Source organism: Muntiacus reevesi, chromosome 21, assembly GCF_963930625.1.
Source record: "Muntiacus reevesi chromosome 21, mMunRee1.1, whole genome shotgun sequence".
Lineage (NCBI taxonomy): Eukaryota > Metazoa > Chordata > Mammalia > Artiodactyla > Cervidae > Muntiacus > Muntiacus reevesi.
The window spans coordinates 9,961,670-9,982,963 of NC_089269.1; the positions used below are offsets into that span (position 1 = coordinate 9,961,670).

Sequence of the window (21,294 nt, forward strand, 5' to 3'; positions counted from 1 at the left end):
GTACCCTCCGTTCTCCAGCAGCTGTTTCTTGAGGGGAATTTGAGGAACCCCCGGGGTTCTAAGGAGTACAGTTTGAAAATGACTGCCTTACAACAACTCTTTGAGGTAGTAAGTGTGATATTATTTTCTATTTTAGGTATTGAGAGACACGACTCCTGGAAGTGAGTTAGTCAAGGCTTAATAAGCAGCCAGAACTCAAAACAATTCCAGAGTGTTTGCTTGCAGAGTAAATGGTTGTGTTTGCCTTTGTATTGCATTTTGTGTTGCAGTCGGACACGGTGTTCTAGTGGAGGTCTGACTTTGTGTCTTCCGTCTTTCCGGTCTCGCACAGGCTTCTGCAAGGCCAGCTTCCTCCCCTTGCTGGAGTTTGCCTACACCTCTGTGCTGACCTTTGACTTCTGCAGCATGGCTGACGTCGCCGTCTTGGCTCGCCATCTTTTTATGTCAGAAGTTTTAGAAATCTGTGAAAGCGTGCATAAGCTAATGGAAGAGAAGCAGTTAACAGTGTATAAGAAGGGTGAAGTACAAACAGTCGCGTCCACACAGGACTTACAAGAAGAAAACGGAGGGACGGCCCCTGCCGTGGCCAGCAGCGCGGGAGCCGCGCCCCCCCTGGCCGCGGAGCTCGGGGACTGTGAGATCGTGCTGCTGCTGAACGGGGAGCCGCCCGACCAGAGCGGGGCGCAGCCTGAGCCCCGGGCCTCCTCGCAGGCCGGCGCCTCCGCGTCTCCTGGGCGCTGCGGAGCTGAGTCCCGTCCTGAAGGGGAGTCCGCTGACTTAGTAACAAAAACCAGCCAGCCAGAACTGGAAACTTCAAACAGCAGAGAAGATAGCACAGTTTCTAGTACTCACCCCAGGCCTTCACAGGACAATGTAATCGGTAGCTCTCCAGGAAACACTGATACAGGAAATGATACTGCAGCTGAGGATGTCTGTGCTGACGACATTTCAGAGCGTAGGCAGGACCTTGACGAGTCCTCAAAAGATGAGGAAAGCCTAGCTGAACCGACAGCACTGATGGACCCTGGCCCGGATGATGACACTTACAGAAGCAGACTTCGGCAGCGTTCTGTCAACGAAGGGGGATATATCCGACTACACAAAGGAATGGAGAAGAAGCTGCAGAAGCGGAAAGCCATTCCCAAGTCAGCAGTTCAACAGGTATGATGAAGAAAGAGTTCACCTTTGTAGTTTTAGCTTTAAGTTGAAAGCATTCTGTTGATAAACTTATGGTGAAAAATATTTTGAGGGGGGGGGAGTGGGTGCAAGAAAGCAACTTAATGTTTTAAATTGCAATGTTATTAATAAGGTAATGTGAATTTGAGATAGTTAAATTTGGATTGTGTTTTCTGTTCCTTAATCAGGTGGCTCAGAAATTAGTTCAAAGAGGAAAAAAGATGAAACAGCCAAAAAGGGATGCTAAAGAGAATACAGAAGAAGAAGCATCCCATAAATGTGGGGAATGTGGAATGGTTTTTCAGAGACGATATGCCCTTATAAAGCACATCCTGAAACATGAAAGAGCTCGAGATTACAAGTGTCCAGTAAGTGTCTGGAAAGCTAATTATAAACGGTGCTAACTTCTTTATAAATAGAATCCAGTTTACTGCTTTGTTATTATGCTACCATCTGTATTCTCCTTCTCCCTTATATTGCTGTCATAGTTAACTTGCTGGTTCATGCGTGTCACGTTCTTGCCAAAAAATGTTCAGTGACTTAGCTCTGCTTCTACTGTACTTTCTACTTTACTGTAGAAAGATGACAGTAAAATGATCTTTTTAGAAAGTTCATAGAGAGGCAAAAAGAACAGGAGGCCATAGCAACTAAATTCTGACCTCTGATACATAAATGTAGTCTTTTTTTTTTTTTTTTACTGTACCCCACGTAGCACTCGAATCCCACTTCCCCGACCAGGGGTTAGACCTAGGCTCCCTTCAGTGGAAGTGTTAAGTGTGGGGTCTTAGCCACTGGACTGCCAGGGAAGTCCCTAGATGGAATCTTCGATTCAGTGGATTTGAAAGGGCTCATTCCCAGGCTTTCAGCATGGAAAGCTAAGAATCAACCCAAATTGTATTGCAGAACTACCAGGAGGCTCAGGAATTAGTGGTACTAGTGACCTTGAAAGTAGAGGTAAGGCTGATGGTTAGAGAGTCTTTTTAAGAAGCAAGTGAATCACTACCACCGTGCCTTCAGTCAAAGATCCATCTTCTACTCTCTGAAAAAGATAAAACCACAGCTGCCCTAGAGAACACTGTGGATATGAGGGTGAATGTATCAGTGCGGTATACCCAACAAGGGAAAGTGGAAGCTTCTATACTGAATATTAAAAGTGTTCTTTCCCTACTCAGGTCCTGGAATGTTAACAGCCAAACCCTTAACCTTAAAATAGAAAGATTTCTTAGAGATGAGAAATCTGAAGCCCAGTGAAAAAAAGACCTAAAGATACCACTCACTAAAGCCAGGGGTTGATAGTTTACTTCCCTACTTACACACAAGTTCCAATCAGTGTTTAAATGTCTTATTCTGAAATGTGAATAAACATCAGGTATACAGACTCATGAGAAATATTTCAAGCAAAGAGCAACTTTGAGGAATCCAAGACATGCAGTTAGAAGAAAACTCCAAAAAAAAAAAGCAGCAACAAACAAACCATGCACATAAAACCCAAACCACAAGTATGATTTATATTAGAGATAAAGGCAAAGATTGTGTCAGTAAAACAATAATCATGTACTATGTTTTTAAAAGGGCACTTTAAGAAAACAGAATAGTTTTTTAGGAATAAAATATATAACAAAAAAACCTCTGAAAAGTTAGGAAACATAATTGACTAAAAATCACTCAGAAAATAAAACACAAGGTAAGAATGGGAGTGAAAGAAACTGAGGATTGGTCTAGTTGTAGTCTAATGTCCAAATAATTCTAAACAGCATGGAGAGAAAGAAATCATTAATGCAATGAAAAAACATTTTAGAACTTGAACACAGAAGTTTCCTTGTTAAAAGGACATGTTAAATGTTCAGAATCATGGTTTAAAATAATTCTTTACCAAATGCATTATGAAAGTACTGAATTAGGGGACAAAGAAAATCTTACAAATTGGAAGAGAGAAAGGAAAAGGGTTAGAATAGCTTCAGACATTTCAGCAACAACAGTGGAAGCTAGAAGATAAAGGCACAATATCTTTAATATTATAAAAGGAAATGGTTTCTAACTTGAAGTCAGTAGTCAGACTATATTTGCGATGGTACAATAAGAACTGTTTCAGACTTGCAAGGTCTGCAGAGTTTTACCCCCCAAATTCCCTTTCTCAGGAAGCTGTTGGTAGAGGTATTCCACCAAAATGATAAAGACATGGGAGATGGAAAACATGGGGTCCAATCTGCGAAACAGTTGCTGCCGTTTGGAACATAGCATAGTGCTTTGACGGAGATCTCCCACAAGGTGATGTGTTTAAACCTTCTCTCAGCCAACGATTGAGGGAAAGTTTGACAACGAATTAGCAGTAAATATGAAGAGAAGTAAAAGGGAAAGGGAAGAAAATCGTGCTGTACTGTGTTGTCCAACTGTAATGTACATCATCCAGATAATGTAAGCACTGAAGCTGATCTCACCAAAACGATGATAAAGCTGGCTCGAGCAAGTATGGTAATAAAAGGAATTGTGTATGTGCAGAGAGTGAAACGGACAAGGCGATGGCACCCCACTCCAGTACGCTTGCCTGGAAAATCCCGTGGACTGAGGAGCCTGGTGGGCTGCAGCCCATGGGGTCGCTAGGGGTCGCTAGGAGTCGCACACGACTGAGCGACTTCACTTTCACTTTTCGCCTTCATGCAATGGAGAAAGAAATGGCGACCCACTCCTGTGTTCTTACCTGGAGAATCCCAGGGATGGGGGAGCCTGGTGGGCTGCTGTCTATGGGGTCGCACAGAGTCGGACACGACCGAAGCGGCTTAGCAGCAGCAGCAGCAGAGAGTGAAAGGTGAAGGAGAGACTCATCTCCTATTCACATTACTCAGAATCACAGAGATGATCTTTAAGAAAGTGTCAAAAAAGGAGAAGTAGTGGACCAATAGGCCACTTTTATTTATTAAAAAAAAAAAGTCCCATAGATGGTGACTGTGTATAACTGATTTTAAAATAAAGAACAGGAGCTTTCAGGAATACTCAGCAAGTACAGGGTAAAGCTCGAGGACGGGGCCTTCCTTGCTGCCCCATGGCGAAGACTCCACACGCCCAGGGCAGGGGGCCAGGCGCAGCCCCTGGTGGGGGAAGTAGATCTCACATGGTGCAGCAAAGACCGGAGTCCTGTCTGTCACAGCTAAGACCCAGCGCAGCCAGACAGATGAAAAATAAAAAGCACACACAGTGTAAGAATAAAAGCGAACACGCCCCAAGGACTGTCAGTTTTGTCCTACTTTTTCAGGCCCCTGTCGATGCTCCGCCTCACAGCCGTTCGTGTTCATGTGATGGTGTGCATCCACTTGTCTGCATCTTCCCGTTCCTTCAAGACCCAGCCTCAGTGCTGAGGCTTTTCCTCACTGTGATTACTCCCCCTTCTTACTTACTTCACCTGTTTACATAGAAATCCTTCTTCTGTGGTTAGACTATAAACCCCTGCAGAGTAGAGACCGGATCTGTCCCTCTCATCTGTATAACCTGGTACCTGGTGTACTGTGTCTCTTACATAGTTTATGTGTTTATGTAATTGTAACAGACAAATGGCAAGTTGAAATATGAGTTGCGTTGCACTTAGCATTTGTAATGAAAATACATTGAGGCAGAACTTACTTTTTCTTTTAGTTGTGTAAGAAACAGTTTCAGTACAGTGCCTCCTTGCGAGCACACCTTATTCGACATACCAGGAAAGATGCACCTACTTCGTCCGCTTCCCATTCTGCATCGAATGAGGCATCAGGGTCATCGTCTGAGAAGGGCAGAACCAAGCGAGAGTTTATATGTTCCATATGTGGAAGGACGTTGCCTAAATTATATTCTCTTCGAATACATATGTTAAAGCACACGGGTGTGAAACCACATGCATGCCAGGTAAAATCATTATATTTATTTTGTTATTTAAAGATGACTGGAATATAACTGACAATAAGACTGGTTGAATCTGGAGCCACATCACTTTGTAAAATATTCCATAAAGTCCCTAACTTTTTCAGTTTGTTGCCTAGGTCAAGGGTGATTCCCATTTTTGCTCTTTAATTTGTTGTCTGAAGTTGTAGTTTGAAATAAATCTATTTAGAGTGTTCAGGAGACTTGATGGAATTCAGAGTGGTACTGGGTGAGAATAACCAGCTTCTAAATCATCCCTTCATGTTCGGCAGGGCCAGCCTGGCTTGGGAAGGAACCTATGACTTAAATCTTAGCAGAAAGTCTGCCTAAACTCTGTGTCCTTCTCCAAAGCTGAAGACTAAATGTCAGAATGTGATTGCTGGTTCAGAATCCTGGTGATAAGCCAGCTTTGGGCTATTTGAAACAGTGAAAAGTCTCTAGCAACACCTGTAGCCTTGCTTATAAGGATGACCCACTATTTTTATTGATAGTTTTGGAACCAATAAGATTTTTAATGTTTTTCTCTCTTGTTTTTTTAAGCTTTGTATCATATGAAAAAAGAATGTCAGAGAATAGAATAAACCCTTATGTACCCTTTACCCAGCTTTAGTAGCTATCAAGACATGGTCATTTGTGAGTTTTTTTTTTAATTAAAAAACTTTTATTGAAATATAGTTGATTTATAATTTGTGTTAGTTCTAGACATACAGCAGACTTATTCAGCTGTGTATCCATTCTTCTTTAGACTCCTTTCTCTCCTGTAGGTCTTTAGAGGATCCCAGGGTAGGTCGTTGGTTATCTGTGGCTGGTTGTGTTTTTTATGTGCTGTCACTCACTCCCTTCCTACCCCTTCCCTTCAGTTACTTTGAAGCCACGTAGTAAGCATCATTGTATTCAATATTTAAGAATTAAGTGTTAATTGGACCTCTGGTCTTCTTCTGTAGCTCTACTCCAGATGTGTGGTCCACAGAAGATAAGTGAAAAACGGGAGAGCAAGCATGTAGAAACTGTCATGGCAGTTTGACGTTGTTTGACATCTTTGTTGTGTTTAACAAAAATCCCTAGTAGATTGAGACAAGAAAAACAAAACTGGTACTTCATCACAGAGATTTTGAGAAGCACTGTTTTAGTTGGTATAGATGTGAATGAGTATATTGTTCTTAACTAAGAACATGTCTCTTTTAATGTGTATTGTTTGCCAGTTTCAGAAAAGACAGTGTGAGGGTTTTTTGGTACTGTTTTGAGTTCTTCCACAGATTACATGCTTATAAGAAAAATAGAAGTATTTGTTAAGTACAGAATCAGGAGATAATCAACGAGCTTAAAATCTTAGGCCCTTTTTTCAACTTAAATGTTGTCATTTTGCTTATAATTTAAGGTTTTAATTTAAAATAGCATACTAGCTTCTCTAACTTCATTCTTCAGAAGCAGCCCTTAACTCTTTTTTTCTGTTTTACTCATTTAAATACCCATGCTCCTTTAGGTCTGTGGAAAGACTTTTATCTACAAACACGGTCTAAAATTACATCAGAGTCTCCATCAGTCACAGAAGCAGTTCCAGTGTGAGCTGTGTGTGAAGTCGTTTGTTACCAAGAGGAGTCTTCAAGAGCATATGAGTATCCACACAGGTGATGAGAAATTTATGTTGACATAGTTACACGTTATATACCGTTAGCTTACATGGTGTACTGATTATGCTATAAGACTGTATATGTGCAGTGTTTTTAATTAATGAGAGTAAAGCTTAAAAGTTGTTCTTACATCTAATTTTAGAACTATCTTATTTGTATAAAAGTTTTTTAAACTTTTTTTAAAATTAGTGCATGTGTCTGCTTCATGTTAATGTATGGCTAAATCCACCAGAATATTGTAACTATCCTCCAATTACAAGAAATTAATTTTTAAAAAAGTTGAGCAATAAGCTGTCAACAAGTATGTGGTTTATAATTTTATTAGAATTTTTAGTCCACATATACTTACTTTCACATGTTTAAAGCAGTTACATAAAAGTGGCTGATGAAGGGTAGATAATCTGGTGTAGAACTTGTATACAACTCCACTGTTCCAGATGACCATGCAAGCCTCCCAAATTCTTTGGGCAGTCATGGCCTCACTAGTACTGTATTGAGAGGAAATAGGGTATTTGACGTAGTTTGTAATTCTTCAAAGGTGGGACCTAAACCCATAGCTTCTGTGTTCACTTGATAAAGTAGCTTCTGAAGTATGGCATGAAGCATTGTTGGAAGAGCACTTGATTGCTGGATCTGTGACGTGCTTTTTCATTTTTATAGGAGAGTCCAAGTACCTTTGCTCAGTTTGTGGAAAGTCTTTTCATAGAGGCTCTGGGCTTAGCAAGCACCTAAAGAAGCACCAACCGAAGCCTGAGGTTCGAGGCTATCATTGTACTCAGTAAGTATTTAGTATGTGACCCATTCAGTTAATGTGTGTTCTTAGTTGATTTGAAAGCTGTTTCGAAGGAAAATGTTTGAGGCGGCTGCAGTTGCTTAGATACAGTCTGATAGAGCATCGCTGTTGATAATGTGTCACTTTCAAAGTTCAGCTGTGATTGAACTCTGCTAAGGAACTGGAACTTGAATATTCACATGTAATTATATAAACACACACATATATGTGTATATCTGAGGTGATGGATGTGTTAATAAGTGGTAGGAATCCTTTCACGATGTGCGTGTGTGTGTGTGTGTACACATCATGTTTTACACTTTAAATACCTTACAGTTTTGTCAGTTACCCCTCAGCAAAACTGAAAAAAGAAGAGAATAGTTGAATTTAATAGTAAACTATTATTTTACTTTTTAAAAAAATGTACTATTTACTCTTGATTTTAATCAGTTTGCCTTTGTCTAGGTGTTCCTATTTATTTATTTAGCAGTTTTATTTACATTATAAATCTCATACCATACGAATCATTCATTTTAAACGACTTAAAGAAATTCTTCAAATGTGCGACCTAGGGGTAGGGACTGTAGGGACGAAGGCTCCCTTGGTGCCAGGCAGAGATTCTGTATATATATATATCCTGTTCTTCTGAAGTACTGGACTCGTTGCTCACTTCTCTTTTTCTTCAGACTCCTTTCCTCTCCCTCTTTCCAGAACCTCCTGAGATCCCTTTTACAAAGCTCATGTAACATAGCGTTTATCAGGTTACAGTGTTCAGCTCAGTGGCTCTCAGTATATCGAGTGTTGTGCAAGCGTCGCCACTGATCCCAGAATGCCTTCAGTGTTCAGCCAGGCAGTTTACAGTCCTGCCTTGGTCTTCTCTTTCTGTTTGTGCAGAGTCAACCAGTGGTGAGAGCGCGGAGCATTTTCAGGTCTTTTCTGCACACGGGCCAGCCCTGGGCAAATAATTTGGACTTCTAGATGCCTGGGAATATGTGAGAGTTCTTCAGGAGTCTTATTTCCTGAAGTATCTCATTCTCCAGCCTTCCCTCCCAACTGCCATTCCTTGCCCCAGCAGCTGTGGCTAATACGTTTACCTTTAAATGTTTCCAACCAATGCCTCTTCTCTACTCTCCCCACCACCCCCAAGTCCTCAGCCCTGGGGGAATTTGGCTAAATAAAAGCAAGCACTTTGAGAGGTACCAGATAGTTCAAAACAACTACAGTTAGGTTTAAGTCCCCCTGATACTGTGAACCCACAGCGAGAATGAATTCTGTGTCTCCTGCACTGAGGAACCAAGGGATGGGGTCAGGATGAGTTGAAATGCACAAAGCTCTTTTACCAGGATTCAACAATTTTTTTCTTAATTAAATAATTACCTGGTTGCTGTAAACTTTTAATCAGTTTCCAGAGCTCCAGTAAAATTGCTTCTGACTGTTTTTACCACTTTGTCTACTGATTTTGTGGAAGGTTGGGCTTTTGGAGTTACCAACTCTGCCCATATTTGTTGATGTCACTCTGATCAGTCTGTTTTTATGTTTTACAGATTTTTTGATGTGGACCATTTTTAAAGCCTTTTTTGAATTTGTTTCAGTATTGCTTCTGTTTTATGTTTTGGCCCTGAGGCATGTGGGATCTTAGCTCCCTGACCAGGAATCAAATCCGCAACCCCCTGCCTTAGAAGGGGAGGTCTTAACACTGGACCGCAGGGAAGTCCCCTTACTCAGTCTAATTTTAAAAGAAAAGTAGTTTATTGTGCATACCTTTATAGCTGCAAATGTAAGAAAACCCAGTTTAAACTGGCTTGAATGAACTAGGAGTCTGAATGGTTTAATGTAAATTGATTTCAGATTCATTAGCACTTGATGTCTGTGAGGCTCCATGTGGACAAGTCGGCGGCAGTGGTTTCAGCCTCACATCCCCTCAACTCCCAGATTGTCAAGTGGCATTCCTCCTGTTCCTATAAAAGCCCTGAGGTCACTCGCATTGACTCTGGCTGTCATTTGGTTTTCTGGGCATCAGTCACAGAGGCTGAGAGGATGCTCTGATTGGCCTTTGCCTCAGTCAGTTGCCCCATCCTCATGGGCCGGAGTAAATCCTACCCCAGCAGATGGACAGAATGGGAGAGGGTGAAAAGGGGTGTGAAAGGGGGAGATCCCAAGGAGTTGAGAAGATGGAAGATAATCACCTTTACAGTGACCTTTGGGAGCTTTGCAGGATTCTTTCTAAAATGTTTCTAGCACTTTGGAACTGAAAGAACTTAGCACACTCCAGCCTTGATGCAAGCTTGCAATCCTAAGATTGTGTTTTGTTTTAAATTGGGATCATCTTGTAGAGTTCTAGAAAGCCAGGAATATACTGAGCTCTTGGAAACTTCTTTTAAAAGAGTAAGATGATGCGTTTGGTGAACGGGCTTTGTCGTCGTAGGTGCGAGAAGAGTTTCTTTGAGGCCAGAGACCTCCGGCAGCACATGAACAAGCACCTGGGCGTGAAGCCCTTCCAGTGCCAGTTCTGCGGGAAGTGCTACAGCTGGAAGAAAGACTGGTACTCCCACGTGAAGTCTCACTCCGTCACCGAGCCGTACAGGTGGGCGAGCTGGGCGAAGCTCAGCGGGACTGAGAGACGTATGGACTTGGATCAACTCTTAGTCATTAGTACGGTTCTGGTGTTTAGGAAAAGGTAATTTGCGTTTTTCCTCTATTTTAGGTGTAATATATGTGGCAAAGAATTTTACGAAAAAGCATTGTTCAGAAGGCATGTAAAGAAAGCTACCCACGGAAAAAAAGGACGAGCAAAGCAAAACCTGGAACGCGTGTGTGAACAATGTGGAAGAAAATTCACTCAGCTGAGAGAGTATAGAAGACACATGAACAACCATGGAGGTAACTATACTTCACGTAGTTTAACAGACAGACCTTTAAATCGAATAAAAACCAGTCCAGTAGTGATTCTTCTCCATTCCTCTTGTCTGTTATCTTATCTTCCTTAATGAGAGATTAATCCCATATTATGGAACATTTATGCAAATAATAGCAGTGATTGTCAATCTGACTACCTAATTGTTGTGTAGATAAGACAGATTCCTTTCTTAGTGAGCTTAACATTCTGTATCAATATTTTTATGCTGGAGTGGAATCCTTGAAGCTTCTGTTTTTTATCCCTAGGATTATAGGATTGCTGTGAAGGTGTAAGGAAATTCTGAGTGAAATTTTGAGTGAGACAGTGAAATTGTCTCAGAGTAACTTCTATCCATAGGAACATCTTTAGAGAGGTTATATCCAGAATCTGCTTTATTCTAGGGGAAACCATTTGGCCCTAACTCAAAGATGGCCATAGTTAAGAGAGTAAGGCTTATGGGCTAGTGTACTTAAAAGCATTATTTATCAGGCAGCTGTAATAAATTTTGGTACTTGGACCTCACCACACACACACACACGCCTCTCTTTTCCTTTTTTTTTTCCCCCCTTTTACTAGGAGTTAAGCCATTTGAGTGCTTAACCTGTGGAGTTGCTTGGGCTGATGCCCGATCCCTGAAACGCCACGTCAGAACACATACAGGCGAACGGCCTTACGTCTGTCCTGTGTGTAGTGAAGCCTACATAGATGCTAGGACACTCCGTAAACACATGACTAAATTCCACAGGGACTATGTGCCTTGCAAGATCATGCTGGAAAAAGATACCCTTCAGTTTCACAACCAGGGGACTCAAGTGGAGCATGCTGTTAGCATCTTAACAGCAGACATGCAGGAACAAGAGAACAGTGGTCCTCAAGAACTTGAAACTGTGGTAGTGACAGGAGAAACCATGGAAGCTCTTGAAGCTGTTGCAGCGACTGAAGAATGTCCATCGGTATCTACGCTCTCTGACCAAAGTATTATGCAAGTGGTTAATTACGTGTTGGCACAGCAGCAAGGACAGAAGCTCTCTGAAGTTGCAGAAGCTATTCAGACTGTCGAAGTAGAGGTGGCACATATTTCAGAAACGGAGTGAATGTAGAAATAGAGAGAAAAAGAGGTGACGTCTCATGTGTCCTGAACTCACAGAACGTTTGTTTACAGTCCTGTGTGACTGTCTGCCTGGAGTTTGTCTGTCCAGCTTCTGGGCTGTTTGGGGGTGTTTTAACGTATAACGATTTGTCCAGCTGATGGTTCTGTAGAAAAGTCCATTTACTGTAAACAAATTGAAAACAAATCTATTTGGTGGCAGTGGATTATCATGGTATACTTTTTATGAATTAATGTTTGAAAAGAACTGTACTAAATTCAAAACCGTACAGTTTTATTTGCATTTTGACTTGATTATATATACTTTGAATTTAAAAGGCTGTACTAATTGGCTCTTCTCTTTTATTCTCAAAATATAGAGGTTCTGTGATTTCATTGGCCCTGTTTATGGATTAAAAATTCTAATATACAACATTTTAGTAGGATGCATAGGTATATTACATTTTTTTAAATGCTTCACATCTGTGGTTCTTGACTTACTATTTATTTTATCCCTTTATAAAGTCAGGGATTCTTTGTTCTATTGTAAAGCACTTAATGAGTTACATGTTGTAATCAAGTTTGCACAGTGTACTTAATCTGTGTGGGGAACCCTTAAATGAAGAGCTAATTTTTCAAATGCAATTCCAATGCATGCAATGCCTGTTAAGCCTTACTGTGCGAGCCTGCAAGGCAAGTAAATTGACCATGAGGAAACAGCACTGCTAATGATCTGCTGATGGGATCTCTCCCTGATGACGAGAAAACAAACGGAGGGAAAAGGTTAAAGCTAGGTTTGGTTGTTTGCAGCTTTTGTATCATGTTTAATTGTTCAATTTTGTTAAAAATGCAGTTTAGGAATAGGATAACAATATAGATATCTACAGCAGTCCTGTGGATACCATATGATTGTCAAGTAATTTCGGAATATTGAAAATTCTTCAGTTCAACCCTCATTATAGTATACTACTTAAAGGAATTGATTATGGCCCACCAAATTGTTAAAAGTAAATTCTTTTTAAAAGTTGCCTGAAAAACTAATTTGTGTGTTTGATTTTTAAATTGCCACCTCTGTAAGCTATCTAATTTTCTCATTTTTCAAAATAACCATCGGGAGATATCACATTTCTCTCCTGGGAAACTACCACTCAAGTTATAATTGTTAAAATTAAACTTCTAAGTATTAGAATAAGCTAATATAAGGTATAAAATTAAGATATAAGCAAATCACATGTAAATCATTCCTAAAGCACAAGAAAAGAATGTGCCTTGATGTATATATATTATTAAAATGTTTATTCCAGTTTAAGTGGCTTAAAAGAAAAATAAATGTGATGCCATGCATGTGCTATACCTGCATATGTGATATTTGCATTTGCACATTTCCCGTTGTTTCGGTAGCTGTGTGGCTGACTTTCAATTTTAAGTGGATTGACATACAGTCTACAGCTTTATAATGGCTGCTTGTTTAATCGTATGTTTCAGTTAGTGAAAATGTATTTCAATCTAAAATTTGGAATTGTCTTTATGTTCCATTGTCACCACTGTTATTAGATTTAATTGGGTAAGACCATTAATGTATGTCATAAATATGTAAATAAAAGATGTTGAATCTTGTTTAAAGCATAAGCTTTGAAGTTAAGCTTGTCACTATTTTCAGCTCATAAATCAGTTGCTATTATTTATTATTAAGTTAATCCATTTTTAAAGAGGAGGGGAATTGAACACATTAAAAATAACCCCTGAGTGAACACATAATACTATTAAGACTTATTATTACACTTAAACATAATCTTACAACAAAATCAAAAGTAGTACAATTAACTACCATGTTTGGATAATTTAAGTGTGTTTAGAGAATTACATAAATTTCATGCAGAAGCAAGTATTAAGATTCCAAAGATTCATTTTATATTTCCATGGAGAAACTGCCGTTTATAATAATTCCTTTCTCAAAGCCCACATTGTTGCTTTCTGTCAGATCGGGTGTCCCCTGATTAAATCTGCTTGTTCGTGCTGTTGTATTAAATGCCGGTGGCTTTCTACGTAACTTCACAAAGTTACCTAAACTGCTGGATCTAGTCCAGACCTTCAGTGTCTCTTTTTCTTTTTTAATAGCTGTGGTGTAAACTGTACATGATGCTGTTGTCTGAAGTTCTGAAGTGAATACTGCTGTTTATTGGATTTCTCCAGAATGTTATAAATGTTAAGAGTACAGTTGTTTAGTCGCTGAGACTCTTTGTGACCCCATGGTCTGTAGCCCCCGAGGCTCCTCTGTCCATGGGATTTCCCAGGCAAGAATACTGGAGTGGGTTGTCATTTCCTTCTCCAGGGGATCATCTTGACCCAGAAACTGAACCCACATCTCCTGCATTGGCAGGCGGATTCTTTACCACTGAGCCACCTTGACTTTGGGCTTAATTTGCTGCCTCTTTCCAGTTTACCACCATTCAGGTAAGGCCTGCTGACTTAACATCTTTTCTAATATACATACTTAAAGCTCTAAGTTTCTTCTAAACTCGGCTTTCACAGCATTCCACACATTGGGATATGGTATTCCTTCACTGTTACTTGATTTAAAATATTTTCTAATTTTCATTATAATTTACTCTTTCACACATTTTACTTCTAAACATAGAGGGTTTTGGGGTTTGGGGGGTTATCTTTTTGTTAGTGATCTCTAAAATAATTTTACTGTGATTAAAAACATTCTGCACCAGTCCAGGTTGGATGCATGAGACAAGTGCTCCGGGCTGGTGCACTGGGAAGACCCTGAGGGATGGGATGGGGAGGGAGGCGGGAGGGGGGATCGAGATGGGGAACACATGTAAATCCATGGCTGATTCATGTCAATGTATGGCAAAAACCACTACAATATTGTAAAGTAATTAGCTTCCAACTAATAAAAGTAAAGGGGAAAAAGTTAAAACAAAACAAAACATATTCTGTATATTTTTTATTCTTTAACATTTGATGAGGGTTATTTTTTATGGATAAGCAGTGATCAATTTTTGTAAATGTTTCATGAGAACTAAATTTTCTGCAGTGTGGAGGCATTGTTTTAATGTCAATTAAATGATTATTTTTGTTCAAATATTCTGTACCCCTATTCTTTTTCCCTTGTCGTTTGTTGGTTCTATCAGTTAGAAAAATACCTCTACCTGTATGAATGTAGATTTGCCTATTTCTCCTCCTTTTAATAATTCTGGCAATTTTTCCTTCATGTATCTTGAAGCCATTATTAGTTGTCTAATACAGAACTGTTTTCCTGGTGAGTTAGACCTTGTACCATTATGAAAGGGTAAAATGAAGAGCCTTTGGTAATGCTCCTGGCTTTACGTCTGCTTTGACTGAAATTAAAATAGCTACAGGGGCTTCCTGGTGATCCAGGGGTTAAGAGTCCACCTTACATTTCAGGGGACTTGGGTTCCATCTTTGGTTGGGGAGCTAAGATCACATATGCAGCAGCTACTAAGCTCACATACTGCAGCGGGAGATCCTGCATGCCACAACCAAGGCCTGACACAACCAAATGAGTATTTTTAAAATAGTAAAATAGCCACATCAGGATTTTTTGGGGGGTATTCATGTGGTACATTTTACCATGCTTACTGCTGTCAGCCTGCTCATAACCTGATATGTAAGGTATGTCTCTTATACATAGTATATGATTGGCTTTTTTTTTTGGCTGTGCAGCATGTAATATTTTAACTCCCTGACCAGGGATTGAACTCATGCCCCCTCCAGTGGAAACATGGAGGCTGAGCCGCTGGACCACCAAATTTCCTATGGTTGTCTTGAAAAAAAAAGTCCAGGCCGCCATATCTTTGTCTTTTCATAAGAATACTAGTTCAGTTAGAAAGTGCTCAGTCATTCAGTCACGTCTGACTCTTTGCAACCCGTGGACCGTAGCCTGCCTTCTGTCCTTGGAATTCTCCAAAAAGAATACTAGAGTGGGTAGCCATTCTTGTCTGCAGGGGAATCTTCCCGACCCAGGGATCAAACCCTGGTCTCCTGCATTGCAGGCAGACTCTTTGCCATCTGAGCCACCAGGAAAGCCAACTAGAAAACGTGACATGGAGCAGGAAATGGTAACCTTCTCCAGTATTCTTGCCTGGAAAATTACATGGCTGGGCGAGCCTGGTGGGCCAGTCAAGGGGGTTGCAAAAAGGCCAGACATGACTTAGGGACTGAACCCACACACAGGCAATGTATAATATAGTTTTTACTGCTGTGTAAAGCAAATAAAGATCTTTCTCAAAATGTAAACAAAAAAAAAATTACATGTTTGCTTATGAATCCACCACTTGGGTTTGCTTTGTTTTCATTCCTTGCTGGAAGTTCTTGGCACAGTGTCTTCTACTCCACAGGCATCCATTTCGTGAGCTGTAGGCAGTGTAAGTTCAGATACATATCAACACTTCCCAACAGATGTGAAAACAGGTGAGAGGCATATGGTTCATTAACTCCCACACCAGTGGTAATTACTGTTTTACAGTTAGGCCTTATGTTGACCCCATTTCCCCTTGAAAACCCTCTGTGGATTTTCCTAAATCCTGACTGAAGGTTTTTCTTAAACTTTAAAAGCTATTCTGCGTGTGTGCGTGTGTGTGCGTGTGTGTCAGGATTTTTTTCTTTAGCATCTACTAACTAGATCCTAGATCCCTGGTCATCTGGGATGCTTCTGTCAGTGATTCAGCCAATGAATTCCTTAGCAATGTCTCTGGTCCGTTACTTCTATTAACATCACTACTAATTACTGATAACATTTTATGTGTGGATGTATGCTCAGTCATGTCCGACTCTGCAACCCCAAGGACTATAGCCCACCAGGCTCCGCTCTCCATGGGAGAGTATTCCAAGTAGGAATACTGGAGTGGGTTGCCATTTTCTACTCCAGGGGATCTTCCTGACCCAGGGATCAAACCCACATCTCTTTGATCTCCTGCATGGGCAAGCGGATTCTTTACCACTTCACCACCTGGGAAACCCTGTTAGCATAGTACTCCTTTAAGATTTCATAAACCCACACGTGCAGTGTATTACCAATATCTTGGCTTCCCAGCTTTCATGCTTGCCCTGTTTTTCTCTTACACATATTACTTCCAGATTAATCTCTGAAATTGCTCTTAATCTTGCACCTTCCTAGCTTTCTAATGGCTCTATGTCCACAGCAAGGAAGTCATAACTTAGCAATGGAAGTGTGTAATGTGACGAGAAATGGCTATTAGCAGAACCCTTCTCCATTGCAGCGTGAGGGCACCACCAGCGCCCCTTGAGCCGGCACAGAACGGCAGCTCCTGTGTGTTTGGCAGGGTGGCACGGGGTATCTTCAGTTCCCCCAGGAGGGATGGAGCCCACGCATCCTGCATTCTAAGTGCAGAATCTTAGCCACTGAGCCACCAGGGAAGCCCCATGCCTGCTGCTTCAGTTCCTCCTCCTGGAGAAAGCAAGGCCTGTAGTCAAATGCATGCTCAAGATTCCCAGTTGTCTTCCTTGGAGCATCATAGTTGATGCCAAATGTAGCAATCCCACTCCTGGGCACACACACAGAGGAAACCAGATCTGAAAGAGACACGTGCACCCCAGTGTTCATCGCAGCACTGTTTATAATAGCCAGGACATGGAAGCAACCTAGATGCCCATCAGCAGACGAATGGATAAGGAAGCTGTGGTACATATACACCATGGAATATTACTCAGCCGTTAAAAAGAATTCATTTGAATCAGTTCTAATGAGATGGATGAAACCGGAAGCCCATTATACAGAGTGAAGTAAGCCAGAAAAAGACCAATACAGTATACTAATGCATATGTATGGAATTTAAAAAGATGGTAATGATAACCCTATATGCAAAACAGAAAGACAGAGATGTACAGAACAGACTTTTAGACTCTATGGGAAAAGGTGAGGGTGGGGATGTTCTGAGAGAACAGCACTGAAACAAGTATACCATCAAGGGTGAAACAGATCACCAGTCCAGGTTGGATGCTCAGGGCTGGTGCACTGGGAAGACCCAGAGGGATCGGATGGGGAGGGAAGTGGAAGGGGGGATTGGGATGGGGAATACATGTAAATCCATGGCTGATTCATGTTAATGTATGGCAAAAGCCACTACAATATTGTAATTAGCCTCCAACTAATAAAAATAAATGGGAAAAAAACAAATCAGCTGGGAAAGTGACATCATCTTCTCAGAGTGACCCTTTGAGAATGTAACTACATTTAAATGATGCTTTGGGAAATTTGCTGGTATGATAATGCATATAACTGTTCATACATAGATTAATATTCTCTCACAGCAAATATATTTGGGGTTTTTTATATTGAACTTAGTATTATTAGGTTTATGGTTAAGTGACATACCTTGTCGATCTATAAGTCAAACCACTGCTCACATTTTAGTTTCAAGAGCAGTTTTAGGTTCATAGCAAAACTAAGTGGAAAAGTAGACATTCCTCATATAACCATATTCCCACATACACACGTTTTCATTCTCAATTGTATCTTCAATTAGATTTGCTTTAATCATTTGCAAATACTTTACTAATTAGTATCAATACTTGCATTCTTTCCATATTATATCCTTTGCAGTACTTGATACAAAGGTGGTGGTGTTGAGTCGCTCAGTTGTGTCGGACTCTGCGAACCCATGTGCTGCAGCACGCCGGGCTTCCCTGTCCTTCACCATCTTCTGGATGTCCACCAGCTCCCGACGTCCAAACTCACGTCCGTGTCAGTGATACTACCAGCTGACCCTCCGTCGCCCCCTTCTCCTGCCTTCAGTCTTCCCAGCCAGCATCTGTGTGTTTTCTAGTGAGTCAGCCCTTTGCATCAGGTGACCAAAGTATTGTAGCTTCAGCATCAGTCCTTCCAGTGAATATTGGGGACTGATCTCCTTTAGAATTGATTGATCTCCCTGCAGTCCAAGGGACTCTCAAGAGTCTTCTGCAACACCACAGTTCAAAAGCATCAATTCTTAGATGCTCAGCCTTTATAGCCCAACTGTTACATCCATACATGACTATTGGAAAAACTATAGCTTTGACTATATGGGCATTTGTCGGTGAAGTAATCCTCTGCTTTTTAATATGCTGTCTAGGTTTGTCATAGCTTTTCTTCCAAGGTGGTGGTGGTGGTGGTGTAGTCACTCAGTCGTGTCCGACTCTTGTGACCCCATGGACTGTAGCCTACCAGGCTCCTCTGTCCGTGGGATTTTCCAGGCACGAGTACTGGAGTGATTGCCATTTCCTTCTCCAGGGGATCTTCCTGACTCAGGAATCGAACCCAGGTCTCCTGCATTGCAGGCAGATTCTTTATCTACTGAGCTACGAGGCTGCAGTCACCATCTGCAATGGTTTTGGAACCCAAGAAAATAAAATCTGTTTCCATTGTTTTCCCATCTATTTGCCATGAAGTGATGGGATCTGATGCCATGATCTTAGTTGTCTGAATGTTGATACAATGTTTCTTTTTTTAAAATCAGGGCATAATAAATATTCTTGAAGTATTATTTAGGAACTTTATTTTCAGTCATGGTTACATGGGTAAATTCATAGTTGCTACTGATCTAACCATTTCACATCAACTAAGATTAGTCATGGAATTCTAAAAGCAGTTATATATAAAATATATAATTTAATATAAATCTTTATCTGAATATAATTTAGGTATTATATATATTTATATATATATATAATAAAAGCAGGAATAAAATAAGTAACTTCAGGTGTATAACCATCATGAGATCAGGACAATACTGGATTCTGAGTGAAATTCATCTTTGGTGTATTTGGATGATATCAATCAGTGATAAAGATAAACCAGAGTTCAGACTTAGTGTAAAGTTATAGTTGTCATCCTTGATATTCTACATAGTACACAACTTTTTTTTTCTAAATATTAAGCAATATGAACTCAGCATATACGAAAGATAAGATGCTCCCAAAGAGGACTTATACTTAGAAGAAAACAGTTTCGAACAGAACATCTACATTAAAAAAGTACAAGATGTGAATAAAAGTTCTATGTCCACGTGCAATAATTAAGTAGGTGTTTTTTGTGATGCAGCCCAAGGCTTTTGGTCTGAAAAAGTTCTCACATCCCTGAGGCCCAAGCATGATAGCTAATTTACCTGATTTAGAGATACCGCTATTCCCCACTCAGTTCTCCAGTTATCAAAGTAGTGTGGGATAAATGTGGAGAACTTGTAAAGTATAGGGAAATGAAGTAAAATGTAAATAACGGAAACCAATTATTACTAACAATGGATTCTTGTGGGGGTAAAGGGCTACGTATCACCAAGGGGCTTCCCACGCAGAAGTTCAATCATGAGTTTCCAAAACGTGTCTTCACTGTGGTGACGGGAAGCTTGGTAGGTTGCTCTTCCCTGAAGCTAGAAGCTGTTATCTCCTCAGAGATCTGAATTTCAGCCTCTGGGCCCCTCTTCTGAGATGTCTCTCCCTTATTCCCTTATTCACTTAGCCTTGTGGGTAGTTAGTTCCTATCTGCAGTTGCTGCTTCTCCTACTACACCTGAGAAATCTAATGTGAACAATTCTTTATATTAGTTTTCCCTCACTGATAAAATGCTGAGGAATCTTTCAGCAAAATTCAACACCTACTTCTGATAAAAGCTCTTAGGAGAGCTGGGAATTTATGGGGACTTCCTTGGCGGTCCAGTTGCCAAAATTCCAAGCTCCCAATGCAGGGAGTCTAGGTTCTATCCCTGGTCAGGGAACTAGATCCCAATGCTGCAACCAAGAGTTCACACGCTGCAACTAAAGACTGAACATCCAGCATGTTGCAGCTGAGACCTGGCACAGCCAAATAAATATTTTATTTTTTAAAAATTAGGAATTTATTTATTTTTTTAAACATGATGTTTACCTTGGTCCTAAAGGCAGGGGTTTATTTAAAACACTGGAGACATTCCTCTGAGAATAAAGCAAGGACATCCATTTATTCTACTACTATTCAATATTGTATTAGAGGTATTAAGGAATACAATTAGACAAGAAAAATAAGCACAAAAATTGATAAAGTCATCTCTCTTTGCAGGTGATATTATGGTACACCTAGGAAATTCTTGAGAATCAATGATAAAACTCTGAAGAACTTAAAACCTACATGAGAAAAAATTTAACACCCCCAAAATACAAAAGCAGACTATTTCTAATTAAGATGGCTTAATATCATAAAGATATAACTAAAATTAGGTCTTGATCTCACAAATGCACAAGAATATACTCCAAGTGGATGAGGAATCTTTAAATTTTAAAATGAAACAATACATTTTAAAATAAAGCAGTACAAAAATAACAGTGAATGCATCTTTGACCTCTGCATAGAGAAAGGCTTTCTAACTGCTAACAAAATTGAAAAGCAATAAACAAAGTTCACTATATATAAAAAAAGGAAGCTTTCTGTATTTCAAAGAAGTCCATAATCAAAGCCAGAGGCAACTAATAATTGGGATAGAATATATAAAGTTAAAAAATGACATTCTTAAAATTTGAGAAAAGATCAAAAACCCAATAATAAAATGGAATGAAATAGGCTCTTCATAAAAAGATACTCAAACTTCCCCTAAACCCTATGAAAAGATATTCAATCTCACTCATAGCTAGAGAGATGCAAATTAAAATTACTCTAGCATCCCATTTTAAAAAACCTATCAGAGATGGTAAAAATTCAAAAAGCATGGCAAACGCATTGTGCCGGCAAGGCTGTGGGAAGAGGCACTCATACATTTCTGGTGGGGAAGCAAACTGGTATAACCCTTCAGGAGAATTTGACAATATCTAATAAGAATAGATATGCACTTATATTTTGACCCAGTATC

General features: G+C 40.1%; 1 protein-coding gene across 3 annotated transcripts in view; it reads left to right on the forward strand.

The window, feature by feature from the left end:
- Nucleotides 1–18,850, forward strand: part of ZBTB11 (zinc finger and BTB domain containing 11) — a 33,138-nt gene extending 14,288 nt beyond the window's left edge. For 2 of the 3 annotated variants that reach the window (XM_065913614.1, XM_065913615.1), the window contains exons 4-11: nt 332–1,161; nt 1,365–1,544; nt 4,804–5,049; nt 6,548–6,692; nt 7,356–7,473; nt 9,893–10,051; nt 10,172–10,347; nt 10,940–14,211. In XM_065913614.1, coding sequence (XP_065769686.1) covers nt 332–1,161; nt 1,365–1,544; nt 4,804–5,049; nt 6,548–6,692; nt 7,356–7,473; nt 9,893–10,051; nt 10,172–10,347; nt 10,940–11,457 — 2,372 coding nt within the window. In that variant the 3' untranslated portion in view covers nt 11,458–14,211. Of the gene's footprint in view, nt 1–331; nt 1,162–1,364; nt 1,545–4,803; nt 5,050–6,547; nt 6,693–7,355; nt 7,474–9,892; nt 10,052–10,171; nt 10,348–10,939; nt 14,212–18,045 lie in introns of those variants that run through there. The other variant, XR_010660199.1, reaches the window with a different exon arrangement.
- The last annotated feature ends 2,444 nt before the right edge of the window (nt 18,851–21,294 follow it).